Here is a 16090-nt window from a genome sequence, read left to right on the forward strand (position 1 = left end):
TTACCTTCAGTAGTTGTTCGAGGTCATCGAGACGCTTAAGTTTTATATATCGAGTTTCCTTGGATTGATAATTTGTCTCGTATTGAAATTGTTCTTTGGTCTTAAATGTCCAGCGCTGTTCGTAGTAGTTATCTTCGATGAAATAGCAATCAGTGTACAAGCCAGACTCTAGAAGATGATCTGGTAGCTGACCCTGAGTTTCAATTATGAATTTCAAAACATCATAATCGTCTTCCCCAGGATAGAGAGGCACCCCTGTAGCAAGCTCCACAGCTACCAGCCCCAGAGACCACATGTCAATTGCTTCATCATATGAAGTGCCAAGCATAATCTCAGGTGCACAATAACCAATTCTCCCCACAGTACCACCAGTAATCACTGCAGAAGTGTTACATGCGATGCCAAAGTCTATAAGTTTGACTTTGACAGGAGACTCATGGCGATTCACAACCATTATGTTGGCAGGTTTGAGGTCAGCATGCACTATTCCCACAGAACCCAGGTGGAACAGAGCATTTGCGATCTGATGCAAAATTGGCCTGAGTTCTCTTATTGGGAGACCCTGGTTATTCCAGTCCCCTATGTAGTCCCACAGGCTTTGATCGAGGAGTTCAAAATTTAAGCAAATACGCTCTCCATCGAGGAAATAGCCGTGCCATTCAACAATGTTGCACCTGTCTGGATCCAAGCGTTGCAGCTGCTCCAGGATGAAAATTTCCTGTTTTGCCTGTTGCAGAATTTCAGGGTCGCTCTTGTTGACTTTAATAGCCACAATTTGGTTGTTTTTTGTATTGCGACACCTGGTTACAACACCGAAGCCTCCTTCTCCAAGGAAAGACTCTACCATGTGGTGATCTCCCAAAATGGTCCCTTCAGATATTTTACGCTCATCTGAGCCGAAGGATGGGTTGGCTGACATGGTGTAATGTGTCTGTTTGTTTTCTGAATTGGTTTAGAAACAAAACTGAACTTGTTTTGGTTTCTGTCAGAAAATGCTCTAAAAACTTCTCAAAAGGTTTTTAGTTGCTGTCAGGTCAATGTCAAGCCATAAAATATAATAGGTGAGCGCTCCTATTTATGGGTTTTGGGATCAAAGCAAAGTTGCCACGTCAGGAAGGATCAAAGCAAAGTTACCGAATCACAAGGGATCGAGGCGTTCGAATGTGCGCACACACGTGGTTGTTTGTGTAATGTTGTTCACACTAAGAATTTTAAAAGGAAACTGACAGTTACAAAACTTTTTGTTCGTTTATTTGTATTTGGGGGGTTTTTGTTGTTGTATTTTGCATACCATGTCAAGCTTTTCTGTATAAAGTAATGAAGAATCTTGGATTTTAATATTGTAGTTCGTGGATTTCGGATTTGGTGCTTAAAACTTCGTGAAACTGTAACCGTATTTCATTCACCACAAATAACTATCTGATTGAATAGTTTTCTTATCAGATAGAGAAATAAAACGAGTCGCAAAGTCTAAAAGCAACATTTCTCTTCCTGGGCTGCCTTGTACCTCTGCACGTCAGTCTGTTTCAATGTGTGACTAACGTGCCTGGAAGCATAGCTGGACTGGCCACATAGCTGGACTGGCCATCGGGCATCACCATCCCGATGGCGATTTTTCGTTTTTATGGGCTGATGGGTTTTTTTTTCTTTTTTTCTTTTTTTTTTTCCCGTAACGGTATAAACACTGAAAGGTGGTGGATTGGCCAGATGCTGGGAGATGTGTAAAAATAACTCAATTGGCAGGAGGAGCAGAGACAGGAGGCGGTGAACTGAACTTCAGGTAAGAAGTTATGACCTGCAGTCTATCTGGGTCAGATATAAACCAAGTTTAGGTTGAGTTTATTTTCGTTATGCTGACTTTTTACAGTCAGTCACAATAACTCGTACTGCGTGCTAGCTAGCATGACGGAGTTTATATACTGCTGGGCGGGTACTATGATTTTATTGATGCTGAACTTGTTTTATCTTATTTATAAGGTTAGTTATTAGAGTTTCCAACCGTCCCGTAAAAAACGGAATCGTCTCGTATTCAGAGAAAATATTGCGCGTTTCGTATTGAGGTGAAAAGGAACACAGTTTGTCCCGGACTTCAGCTACAATGAAAAAGACACAAAGCTGGAGTTATTCTGTGTCTTTGCTGCACAGCTGCCACTTCTCCTCTCATTCTCTCCCCCTCCATTAACAGGGAAAGGAGGGCACAAAGAAATACTTTTCTTTCTTATTCTCATTTAAAATGTCTAGCTTTTATTAAATAATTATCTGAATCTTACAACAAACGTTTTCATCTGATGTAAAATGTATAGAAATCCATTTTTGTACGTAGTAATTTTTTTTCAGGGTCCCATCATAATTTCTTCAGAAGTAGCTAGGTACTGTATATGATGCCACTACACTGTAAAAACTGTGATTTGGGTTAATTAGTATCTAACAGGAAAGTAATAGTAACTATTACTCAGTAAAAACATGTATGTGTTGTTTTAATTAAATCTAAGCAAAATTAAACATTTTTGAGATGTTCAGTTATTTAAATTTACACAATTTTGTTTGGGGTAAATTAAGCAATAGTTTGTTGAGCAGATTTAACAAAAATGTATGAGTACCATGAAAAATTAAGAAATCTAATAGATTTAACTAATGAAAGCATTTTCATTTCAATCATTCTACACTTCCGCCCGTAGTCAGTTGTGCCATGTGCAGGACACACACGCTTCAGCAGTGGATGATCTCCATTTTGTCTGAGGTAAGATTATCTTAATTTGTACGAATATACAACCCGTTCTCACTCCCAAAGCGTAACATTTTACGCTAGGTGACAAATCGTCAACATATTACGTTTTCGGGCACCCAACGCGTTCCTACGTGACAACATCGGAAAACTGCGGACACATGAGAACCGTTTGGACTCAATCTACACATCTTCGCTTTTCCCCTTCAAATCGCTTGGGAAAACACTATTTCACCTCATTAAAGTGCTGGTTAAGGTTAGGAATAAGGTTATGGTTAGGTTTAGGGATAAGGTTAGGGTTTAGGGCTGCAACACAGGGCTGGAACCCGCCGCGTACCATAACAACGTGGAAGGTCACCACTTGCGTTCCTCAGGAACGCCGCGGGACGTGGACTGTTAGCATAAGGTCACTTTCCAAGCCTTCGCGGCTGTGTTACTTCAGAGCTTTGACTAACCACATTTTACTATATTAAAAAAATATATCAATGATATATTTCGATGGGCTGTAACCTCCCTCATTTACTTTTAAAATTTTATGAAAACGTTTTGCACTCAGTGCTGAGTGATGTACTTAAAATCATTTGTGCGGGATTTTGTCAGTCACAGGTTTTTGAAGCTTTTGTCTCCATGCAGTGTTTTTCAGTTGTGGTAATTAAGCTACAGTGGCTCAGTCCAGCAACATAACTGGTTTTCATTTTCATGATGTCAGAGCCCTGTGACTTTAGTGCAGGCACAGCTCACATAGAGGGATGATGCGAGTTTCCAGTTAAACTTGGTCGATGTATCAGTAAAACCCATGCTCAGTCACGATGTTTATGTTTCTGTTGAACAATCTTCAAGACAAAGGTACATTCAGGAAATAATATAGTAATACGTGTTTAATCTGACATAAGTCTTTCATAATTTCTATGTTTAACACCCAATGGTGTTTGGATATGGAGATGACATTGTGTAGATTAAAAGGACGTCTTTTCAAATATGGGAAGATATATACAGTATATAAATATATAAATAGTGTTATTTCATGTCATGATCTGTCACCAAATCGGTACAGAAAATAGGGTCTATTCCCTTTTTAATCTAATAAAGAGTTTCATTGTTTTATATGTGAACCTCACCTTTAAAAATTTAAGTATTAATTCAAATTTGTCTTTACCAATTTGTGTGTGTAAAATTTTTACTTCGGAGAGTGCGATTGTTATTAATGTTGTGTTCTTTTCAGTTGTTGGAAGATCCCTCAACTTAAATTCAGCTGATCATTATGTAGACTATGCATAGGTTGTGATGGATGATTGTATTAAATTAAACTAGTAGTTTTGAAAGCAGCAGAAAATGACCAAGTTGACCCTACTTAATCTAAGTTAATTCTGCCCATTTACATTTTATTCTAGGTTGAACGAGATAGAGCTCCATGTAATCACTGATGACCATATTCGAGAAGTTGGTTCTTCCATCAGGGATCCCACCAACAGTAGAGGAGCTGTGCAAAGTGTTGTGTAGGATACCTTTGGGATTTCAAACGACTTCAGTCTTCAGTATTTTAAACCACAATTTCAGGACTACTTCACTATTCGCAGAAGTGACCAGGATCAGCTAAAGTTGTGCATCACTCTGGTCATCCTGCCAGTTTTCGGCAGCCCCTCTGATCAACTGTCAACTGACTATCACTCATCATCCAATCCAGTTGTATCCAGTGCAGACTCTGCTGCAACCACATCTTCTCAGGACAAAATTATTCTCAAAAGGCAGAAGTTCACAGAACGTTGTGAGCCCTGGCCGAAGCTGTTCCCCATTCCACAGTCTTCATATGAACCCGAAATGTAACTGGAAAAAGCCACTGAGGAGTATAAAAAGAATGGAAATCTTCTGCCCACCTCCAAAGTGAAGACTGACATTCTCGAGAAGTTGGCTGAAACTGTATTTTCAATTATGACCTATTCTTCCTATTATTTTGGGGAGAGCACTAGTGAAGAATTTCAGTGCATACAATCTAAATCAATCAGAAAAATGTTATATTATACATTTTGTATACGTTTTATATTCCACAATAAAAGTTTGAATGTTCTCTTTGTGAAATTGATTCATTTTACTCAGAAAAGAAGTTAAATTAATTTGATTTTCTCTTACTATTCAGTCATTATTTATAAAGATTAATTGGAAAATTATTGAATCCAATTTGAGTTTTAATTAAAAACACAAAGTTTTCATTTCTTTGTAATGGATATTTTAGTCAGTTTTTACTAAACCTTTGCCAGATTGTTAGTAAATTCAAAGTAATTTTTCTCGGAGATTCATTTCAAATTAATATATTTTTTGTTACAATTAGGCAATTTTAACCTTCAATTTGAGATTTTGTCCCTAAATCCAACACATATTTACAAGTGAATGTTATTAATATCTATTTTTGTTTTTTGTTGAAATTTAATTAACATTTTATATAAATTTTACATAAATTGCTTGAAATTAAAATCTACTTAAGTAAATTAAGTGTCACTTTGTTGCCATAGGTTTTTTAAGTAACCTCTAGTCACAGTTTTTACAGTGTATTTTCCCACATTTTCTAGATTCTGTACCAGTACTGTGTGTAAAATGCCATCAAAAAGTCAATGAAGTTTTATTCTTTCTCACCTCTTTCTGTCTCCTTTCACTTTTTAAAGGTTGCCATGTTAGAAAAAATATTTTGCCCTGCCATGCTGTTTATTGATGTGGCAAATGAATGGTTTATGAAAATATATCTAAATCTGTCATCAGTAATCAGTAATGATCATGTCTCACCTCTAGTCTTCTCTGTCTTAATTTCAGGTTTTCACCACGTGTTGTAGATAGTTCAGGAGGTTAACTCGACCAAGCAGTCTACTTTCGGGTACTGTTTAGAATACCAGAATAGGGAGGATGGTGTAGGTTTAAGTTTATTAGACTGATACATATATACCAACAAGACGGTGTACATCACTGTGACAACAGAGTTTGTTTTCATTCAAAGGCTTTATGGTTTTTCCTATAATACCTGGTGGGCCGGTCTCTAGTCAAAATGCCCGGGCCGATTTTTTGTCCCAGTCCAGCCCTGCTATTGAGGAAAAAACGCCGCGTATATATTGTTTATCATGACTCTGGTTTTACGTGGCCTATCAACACAATTTAAAAACTGGTATATATCACCTTGTTGCTTCGTCTTTAAGTGGTCATGTGATTGGCTTACCACGACTACTTTATTCTTCCTCGGTCAAACAGCAGCACTCATGCCATTGTTTTGCCCCCTTAGCTCCAGGTGTTGTGCTGCACGCAGCTGCTTAAAGCTGTAGCGTCCGGATTACTTACTAGTCAGCTACTTGCAACTGATATAAGATGCGGTAAGCTGAACACAGCTTCAACCGTCTGTTTGTTGAAAAATAGTAACGGACCGCATTTTCTTCTTAGTAACTGTAACGGCGTTGTAACGATAGGAATAGTAATTAGTTAGATTACTCGTTACTGAAAATAGTAACTCCGTTAGTAACGCCGTTACTTGTAACGCTGTTATTCCCATCACTGCCGACCAGGTAATTTCATTGGATGAATTTGTGGCATTTATTTTTTCGAATCAAGCTCATGTTTTGGATCCAAATAAACAACTCTGCCCAATCGGACCACTGCACTGGGCAACGAGTATTCTTGTAGATCACATTGTGTATTCAGTACTGGTAGGGCACCAGTACTGAATACACAATGATATGGAAATAGTAAAATAAAACTATTTTACCTCTGACACACAGCTAGACACGGCTCTGGGTCAGTGTCTAGGTCACTGAAATGATCTGTCTCCTCACATGTGGTCCCAACTGCCCCACTGGCAGTTGGGACCACATTGTTTACATTTCACAAAAGAATTTGCAGATTGAAAAGCGTTTAATAGAGGTGAATTGTCAAAGAGTGCACATAAGGCCAGAAGGAAGAGCAGCTTCTTGGTAAATAAGCCGCCGCTCTTTCGTACATGTGTACGAAAACAGCCGACATACAGCTTCAATTCCTGGATCAAACAGTGAACTGCTCTCTGATGCTACCTACTCTTGAGAAATAGAATAGAGAATGATCCCACAGTCTCCATTTCTTCCCTTTCTTGTGTAGAAACATTAGGATGAGCTCATCGTGGCTTGATGTGGACTTCATTGTTTTCACAGTGAATCTTTTGAGGATGAATTTTCAGAAAAACCCCACATTTGTCACGTGGCTGTGGTATATGTATGTTGTGTGTACATCATGTTGCATTTTTGCAGTCTGCTTAGTGTGTAAAGATCTTTTGACATAACGATAGCTGGCTAAACAACTCATCTTTCTCTGTGATACAGCGCCCTGGACCATGTGATGACACTATGCTACTGCTCCCAAAAACGTAGCTTGGGTTTTTTTTTATGTTGCTGTTGTTTTTCCTCATTTTTTTTTCTTAGAAGGTGAAATTAGCCGGTGCAGCTCACCAGGAGCCCTGTCTGTGTCTTGTTTTTCATTCATCCTAATGCTCCAGTGGACTATTAGTATGATGTGGCTTATCAAATATGTATGCGAATCTCAAATTCTGATCTCAACAGCACAGAGATCCTGAGTAAAGTGCATTTGACCTCTCAGGGGTACCGCAGTTTCTGACTGTATGAAAATGATGACATTTTCATTTATTTTGAGTTATTAAGTGTAACAACTGAGAACTGACTGTCAGCACAGTTCCAATATAGAAAACCATGATAGTTGATTTACGTATCAGTTGTCAAGGTTTACCGCCTCCATCTTTCTTAAACTGAAGTAAAGCCCGGTAACTTCATGCTGGATTTAAGAGGTAAGGACTGTGCTCGAGTCTGATGATTGCTCTGAAAGTTTATGACATTAGCATACTTCTCTACTTCGCTGACTTGTGATGATTTTTTTATCACTTTGTGGGAAGGATTTTTTAGAGGGGTGAAGAAGACTCATGATGAAGACTCGTTAAGAGAGGTCTCACAAAATAATAATCAATAACTGACCTGAAAGTAATTTCAGTGGGACACGTGTGAGTTTAAATAGCTTAAAGAGCTGCACAAGAAATGCATTACAGATACATATTTGTTCAGGCAGTAGAATAAAAAAGATGTTTTTTATATTTTCCTGCAGGATCACAGCAAACAATACTATAGAGATATGATCATCTTGGCAGGCCACAAAATTAATGTATATATTAAAAAAATGCTCTGCCATTGAAGGACTTTTAAAGCTTAGGGAATAAACAAAAGACTGCAGGATGTTTTCCTTTGTTTCATAATGACAGCAGCGCCTCATTGCTGCTAAAGCGATTTTTCAGCAGAACAATGAACCCCTACTGTACCAGCTCCAGAGGTGCTGGGCTGCAGCTCATCCAGGCCTGTTGGGGTTAGTAATACAGGAAGTAAAATGTTAGCAGGGATGCTGTGAGTTGAGCTTTGTATATTTGAGCTTATTTGTAATTACACTTGGAAAATGGGCACCAATAAAAGCAAACAGCACTTTCTATATGGATGTAATCAGTCATTAATGGATGAATTTGAACATATTTGAACGCGTTTTCTTTCTATTGTCCTTTGGAAGTGGCACCAAATACCTAAAAATACACGTGTCACGTTTGGGAGAGTTTGAGAGAGAGTGCCGTTTTGACAGAAATTTCTGGTCTAAACTTTCCCAACTGTTTCAGACCACCTGCATACGCACCCGTTTCTTTGATCTCCGGCAGTGTCTCTGCTTCGCGTCTCTCCCCTTGTGCCCTCCTGGGGTGCCGAGGCTCATATTTTGAAAACCTCAGCTCTACAATGAAAATGTAACTGACATAAAACAAACGCGGTCTCGACGTACTTGAATCAAGTCTGACAATTGTGGAAAGGAGAAAAAAATACATCCAAAGAGACATCCAAATAGACTCAAAATCAGAAAAGTGCGCTCACATCAACGTGAAGATAAGGAGCTGAAGTTTTCCTCTGACATAAAAACGGCATTGGGTGAGTAATTGCTCCCTGTATTTTTATCGATTTCTGACAATATTAAGATACATTTAAACTAAAACTGCTTGCAGTTACTAACCCAACCATCCATCCTCACACGGCAGTGTGAAATGTTCTTACTTTCTTAATTTGGAAAATGTATTAACACATTAATGCTTTTAGGGCCACTGTGCTTTTATGAAATATGTCAGCATTTAAAGCCATGATGTGGAGAATTTTATGTGATTATAGTATCTTTCAAATTATTTGATGTCATAACTTTTCTTTATACTGAGAAATGAGACTATCCCTTTAAAACGGGTCCAGTTACAGACTTATTTTGCAGAGCATTTAGCTTAATCGGGGTGTCAGAGTCAGAAGTGGTCTGGTTCTAACTAGAGTCGCTTTTACCAGCAACTTGGTCCATCAGATGTTGCAATATTGAACTGTTTCAAAGCAATTTGCAGTCCTCTGGGTACCTCCTGGGGATTGAATCAAATTTGAAAATAAGGAGACAATGAACAGACCACACAACGCAGTAAGTAAGAAGTATATAACCAAGTGTATTCCCTCTGTTAATGTACACATATTTAGAGTCATCTCACTGGAACACTTTACAATAACATTTAGAAAGAACAGGAAGATACTGGGAGAGTATGCTCGGAATGGAGAAAGAGAGAAACCAGACAAACGTGGCAGAAGAGTGTAACGATGGAGCCCGTCAAGTGAAATGACTACCATCTTGTCTCTCGCCATATAGACAGAAATAGATATAAAAACAAATTAAAGTAAATAAAAATCGGAGGATGGATAGAACCTGCTTTCCTCACAGGGTACGGGGACATATGATCTCTACAGAGAAAAAGGAATGCATGAAAAACAAAGAAAGAGGCTAAGGATGGCAGATGGAGGATAAAAGAGGAAATTTTCTCCTCTGGAAAAGGAGAATGCATGGTTTCATGTTCATAACCCAAATCATATTTGCTCAGGTACCAAAAGAAAATACATAGAAATTTCAGTTTCCCAGAATCATAGTTATTTTTTTTTCTCCAAACAGGAATGATAGTAGGGAAAACACATTTCTCTTAGTAATGGGATGAAAGTCAAATATTTAGACATTTCACAAACTTTTTTCTGAATTTTTCTTTTCATGGTACAGTTTTCTTTTCTTAATAGACTTGAGAAAATTGGAATACTAGAGTTCTGTTGTACATCTTTCAGGGAACTACTGTTCTCCTTTTATTTGTGTGCTCTTCCCATTAAGTTCGCTTTGCCCACGGGCTGCCGTCAGTCCAGTCAGGCTAGAGATGGGCGAACGACACAGTTGCTCTTTTTCAGTTGCTGCAAGGTATCTGTCTCCACAGTGGAACTCCAACACGAATGAATTCAGAATCTCCCTAAAATGTCTCTCGTTTCTCCAGAAATGAAAAGAAATTTTAAAAAAAGAAAAGAAAAGAGCAAACCAAAGTGACTGAGTCTTGCAGCAAGGCATTCCATCAGCCGTACTGTTCATGACAGGGGGGGCAGGGGTCTGAGGAACGGGGGGGGGGTTGGACGGTGAAGCTGTTCAAGAATCCCATCTTTTGCTGTGCACGTCTCAGCAAACGCACTTTTTGATTCGCTCACATAGGTCCATATGTTTCTGCAACGTCTATACATATATTTATAATTATATAGAACAGAGTTCATCTTGTTTGCTGGAGGTTTTTTCTGTTTTTCGGTGATTAGTAACTTGTAAGGACGTGACAGTTTCTCTGCTGGCCCACTAGGGGGCACCTCAGAGCCCCAGATACACATGACACAGATCTGCTGGAACAAAGGACGACCAAAGGGGTGTTTTTTTTGGCCTCGACGAGTTTTTGGCGGCTAAACGTACAATTTAGCATCCGTTAGGTTGGAGCGGTGGCATCTCACATAGTTGCTACTTTTAATGTTGTTACGATCATCAGTCATCGGCGTCATATTTTTTTGTTTTTTAAACTCCACAGAAAGGAAAAACAGTTTATCTCTTTTTCGTAAATGAATACTACATGCTTGAAACACGGCAGAGTTTACGTTGCATCGGCTGCTGGGCACCGTAGACAAGGAGAGAAACAGAGTTCGTGGGTGAACGAGAAGGAGAGAGAGAGATCCGATGGGAGGTGAGAGATCAGAGATGTCGAACACTTACAGAGGTGGAGAAGCTGGATTTGACACAGTGTTTCTGTAAGCTGGCAGTATATTGATCTGCTAATTCGAGCCCGGTTGGAAAAAAACATATATATGTTTGATACTGTCTAAGGTGACGCAGGTTCTCCTCAGAATCAAGTACAGGCCTTGACACAAATACTGATGGCGATGCTTTCCTACAGTACTCTGGATATTAAGCAGCCTGTCAAATGCTAACCCATGAATCACTGTTTTATCAGCATTGGTTGTTGGCACGGTATGTGTAGAGATGTAATAGCCTTTCCTTAAATCCACACTGTGGTTAACATTGAATGTAACTGAAGTTTAGTCTAATCAATCAAAGTGATGTGGAAATGTGTGAGGAGAGCTGTGATGTCACTGTGCCATCTCATTTTGCTGCCTCCCTCTGATTAGAGATGAACTGGTAACACATATGAGCACCTGACAATACTTGAAGTTTTAAATGAATTAGCCACTGTGATGTGTTTGCAGTTTTCCCACATACTGCCTTCTCTCCCTCCTTCTCCCCGCCGTCTCTTTCCTTTTCTAAGTGCTCTGCTGTCTGCCCCTGTGTGTCACGGCGGCACTCCCTCAGACGTAGTACTCTTTGTCTTTGTTCTTCTTGTTCTTGGTGACCGTCTTGGCAGTGCTGGGCTGTTTCTCCTTCACCAGGGCCCCGTTGCTCTGTGTGGCTGAGTTGCTAATGTAGTTACGGCTCTGGTCCACCTGATAGGAGCCCTCATCGCGGTTGCGGTACTTGTACATGGCGTACAGCAAGATGAGGATGCAGAGGGCAGCGGCTGCCACGATGCCCACCACCATCCCGGTGGTGCTGCTCGACTGCTGCACTTCCACGGCACCCGGGAGCCCTCTCTCTGGAGACGTGGGGTCTGGAGTGGGAACATGAGGGAAATTTGGGGGATAGGTTATACCTGGGACTCTACGGTGGCCTGGATCCAAAGAGGGCTGGGCCGGCGGCAGCAGCACTTGGTCCCGGGTGTTCATTTTCCCGGCAGGGATGTTGTTGCTACTACTGCTGCTGCCGCCGCCGGCTGACTTGATGCGCGGGTTCAGCTGGTCGGGGTTGGCTGTGGGGTGGAGGAGAGAGGGGGGCGGGAGTTGGGGAAGCGGGAGAAATGGCGGTCTCGGGGGTTTTGGACGCCACCCTCGACGGCTGGGGGAGGGGGGAGGACAGTCCTGTCGGTGACCAGGGCAGAATTTTTGTAATAGTCCTCGTCATCTGACTCGGTCATCTCCCCCGAGCCGTACGCCGACACCTCGATGGTCTCCTCGCAGTCCTCCTGGTCCAAGGGGCAAGGGGGCCGGCCGTTGGGCAAGGGGAGGGATTCTTTGGTGGTTTCAAGCAGGGTGAGGAAAGGGCGGTAAGTGGTGGGGGGCGGGGGTATTACTGGGTAGCGGGTGGCGATAGATGGGGGGTCTAGGGAGTCCACTGTAATAATGGGCAACACTAATTCACCTCCTAGGACAAGAAAGAGACAACGAAGGAAAAGAGTGTTAGAGACCACCTGAGGGAGAGACGACTTCCAGATCAACAGAAGAAAGACAGTTCAAATGTTACAGAAACACCAGTATTAGAACAGCACTACAGCTTAACATGAGGTTAGTTCTACAAGTTTAGTCTGTTCTATTTAAAAAGTTAATATGCTGACTAACTTTGAGCTACATTATAAAACAAGATGTAAGAATATACTCTAGCCTGCACCTGCTCCTGACTGTTCTGACCTATTTCGCTGTGCTGCATATTCCTACATGTCATATCACTAACACAAGGTAAAAGCAGACTACAAATTACACTGAACAACGTAACATCTATTGTACTACACAGCCTATCCTTCACTGCTAACCTTTCTAGTCCTACCTACGCTGACTACGCTAGCGCTCAGATGTTTCTGCTGTGATTGGTTAAATAAGATAGCAAACCACGAGGTTCAGGTCACTTACATCAACAAATTGGCCGCATGATTTTTGCATGAAAAAAAAAATTACAAAAAGAAAGCTGTGTAAGATTGTTCTCGGATAGTGATAAACAACTCCCCTCCCATCCCCACCCCCACCTTTGTTTACCTCCTCTCCTCTTTTGTTTCTTTATTGGGTGTAAAATAATCAGAATGTAACAAAAAAAAATAAGAATAATAATATATTGTTGCATTATTCACCCCCCCCCCCCCAAATTCTCATGAAGAATTGTCTCAATCCTATTTTCCCCTTTTGGGCATAGTGGCTTCTATGGCTCATTTCTAATTAGCTTAATCTGTATGCAAACCCTCAGGAGCGGCTGCAGAAAACTGATGCCTCTAATTCTTAACCCAAACTCTCAGTGCACTACACTACAGCGCACTGAGTAACAGAGTATTAAATAATACTGCTCAGTTTTTTATCATGACTCCCTCATGCCCACTTCGCTCCCAAACATGACACGTTAAACATGGGGGAATGATGTTCTTTTCAAACAGCCATCAACACAAATAACATTAAAAAAGGTTTTAATGAGCCAGAATTTCAAGCCTCAGTTATGCAATTTTAGCCCAGTGTGAAATAAGCTTCGACTTTGCTTCAGTTCAGAATATTGGGGAAAAAAAGTGCATTTAAGAGGAATCCTTGTATCATAGATTGAAATGGTTAGACATATCAGGAGTGTGTTAACAGGACATAGAATATTAATAGCAGTAAATTTACACACTCAATTTTCTGTCCAGTGTTGCAAAAGGGTCAGTAAAGGAAACAGTATTGCAGAGTGAATTAGTTTACAACACATCTTGGAGGGGGACAAAAGGGAAGGTAACAGCAAAACATAAGCAAAGAAATGCCAACATCACCAGCATAAAATCATGACTCTGGCTCTGTGTTCGATTGATGAGGTAAACCAGGGAGACTCAGTGGGAGAGAGTGGCTGGATAAGGCGTTTCAGGAATTGATGGGAAGGGAGGGGGTGGTTAACAGGAGGTTCTGGGATTGTAAGAATTCCTCTGTGGCCTTTATTCAGCTCAGCAGCACTCAAACACCCCCAAAACCCTTGGTCAGTTACAAAACCCCACATTTTCACTCAAAGAATGGCAAAGGCTTTGTTAAAAAAAAAAAAAAAAGGTAATGCATTGGGTTAACAAAGCCACTGCGACATGTCAACATATAACAACACACTTGAGAGAAACGCTTTGAAATAAAGCAAAATGTGAGAGCTGTAAAGGAGAAAGAAACTTAGTAATTCTTCAACCTTTCTAACTTATTATTTCACCACCACTACTGGAAAAGCTAGTTTCCATGGCAATGCTCAAGTTATTTCTCTCCCATACATTTTCTGTCTGTGTTTGAGGGATGAATTTCACCTTGAAGGCGAGAGGACAGGAGAGTGTGGCGGCACATTTGAGGAACAAAGCAGATTCACTTCGAGTAGGATTTCCCCCAGTGTGTTCAAAAGAAAAAAAGAAAATCTTTGGGTTTCGTAAAATAACTCGTCAAAGTCGCTCCAGCGAGGGGGGTGGGGGCCAACAATTTGGGAACACAGAGAAGATCGTTTCTTAGAGATACACGACGCATGTGCGAGGGAGGGTGACGACGAGACGTTAGCGCTGCTATCTTTACTCTGCCGTCTGTCTGCGTGGCACAGATGCTGCGAGTGCAATTTCAAGCTTCATACCTGCTGCTCGGTGTGCAGCCTGCCCATTACTGAGGAGCTACCTCTGCTCACAGTGTGTCCTACTTACTGTACGCACGGCTGACATTGCAAATAGATGCCCCTGTTACAATAAACATTTAATGTAATCCTCAGGAATCAGGAACACTGTGCTTCTCTGCTTAAAGTCTGGCTTATAGGAGCCCATTGGAGTGATGCTTACAAGGGTTATTAAATATTTACAGGAGGCCCAGAGTCATCATGCACAAATGTACATAGAAAGGATTGTTCAAGCAAGTGACCCACATCGCTCTGCTGTCCTCTTAGCTTTTAGGAGCCAAAGCCTGAAGGCCTCATGGCATTATCCCATATGACTGGCAGGCAGCAGCTCCTAGCAGAATAATGAACCTCAGCCCTCATACACAGAGTGAGCCACATGTCAGACCTCCAGGCAGTTATCAATTGAAACATCTTTTCATTTCCTGTTGTGCGACCTAAGCCTACTGCACCAATATTTTAAACCAATCAGCAACTTCAATTGGCTCTCCGACACTGCACTGTGTGGTCCCTGTATGCAGCTCTGGCGCTTCTGTTAACAGCCAGGTTGGAAGGTGGGGCGGGGTGGGTGGGGGATACATGTCACAAATGTCCCTGCATGTGTTCTCCTGCTGAAAGCTGCCAAGAACCACAGACTGATGTAAACCAGAGGAAACCCAGGAAAGTGAGCATAAAATATTTAGGTGAATGCATATTATTTCACATCAAAGCCATCAGACCCAAACTGGGATTTACTGAGACCAGTTCTGATGCAAAAAAAAAAAATTAGGCATGATTCCCACGTGTGGGTGTCTGTTTCTTTAACATTCCGACCCTGTCATTTCAGCATTAAAGCGGGAGAGACTCAGATATTCAGCCTGATTGATTGAGTTTGACTCTGTTGATTTGAACAGCTGAGGCAGACGTTTAGTCCACATGATGAAATTTCTTTATCTTTACCCACATGCCTCTCCGCTGCGTTGCCAGTATGAGTCACCCTCACCCCTCCTATTTACTCAAAATAAGCACAGGGCAGATGGATAGTGTTGCATCCACGTCGGTCTCCTGACAAATATCGTTATTCTGCTGATCACGTCACCCCGCTCACATCCATTTGAAATATTTAGAGCAAAAAGGTTGTTTGGAGTTTCAGCATTCTGTAATTCAGCTTTGATTAGGCTGCAGATGGAAAATCTAACTGCGTGTCCGAGCATAATATATTATCCCTTTCTTGCTTCTGAATCCTGCTACAATAGGTGCAATTATGGCCCTATAATCGGTACAGGGAACAAACATGCTTCTTTATACGTGGGGCTCTGTAAACTGCTGCTGCTGTTCTCAGGTGAAGGGACTTGTTTTGACGAAAAAGATATGATGCCCTGCTCATATTGTGTCTCAGAGTCACATATTGTGCAGCAATAAAGTCTATCTCCATGAAGAAAGACATTACCATGTTAGAGGTTCAGACAATCTGCAAACCACCATGTTTCTCCATGGTGCTCCGGGGCATTTGTTTACAATCTGAAGCTAGAGCGGCCAGATTTCCTACTCAGAATGATGCACAAGGAAAAAGGCCAT

General features: G+C 41.0%; 1 protein-coding gene and 1 long non-coding RNA gene across 2 annotated transcripts in view; one reads left to right on the plus strand and one right to left on the minus strand.

Annotated features, from left to right (window-relative positions):
- The first annotated feature begins 2397 nt into the window (after window positions 1-2397).
- LOC109196253 (uncharacterized) lies at window positions 2398-4789 on the plus strand. The gene is made up of 2 exons (XR_002057773.2): window positions 2398-2740; window positions 4117-4789. It is a non-coding gene; the product is annotated as an uncharacterized LOC109196253 (long non-coding RNA).
- Window positions 4790-9219: 4430 nt separating this feature from the next.
- nrxn2b (neurexin 2b) overlaps window positions 9220-16090 on the minus strand; it is a 643742-nt gene continuing 636871 nt past the window's right edge. The window contains 2 exon segments of the mRNA XM_025905407.1: window positions 9220-11921; window positions 11924-12325. Coding sequence (XP_025761192.1) covers window positions 11437-11921; window positions 11924-12325 — 887 coding nt within the window. The 3' untranslated portion in view covers window positions 9220-11436.

This window comes from Oreochromis niloticus, linkage group LG3 (assembly GCF_001858045.2).
Source record: "Oreochromis niloticus isolate F11D_XX linkage group LG3, O_niloticus_UMD_NMBU, whole genome shotgun sequence".
Classification (NCBI taxonomy): Eukaryota; Metazoa; Chordata; class Actinopteri; order Cichliformes; family Cichlidae; genus Oreochromis; species Oreochromis niloticus.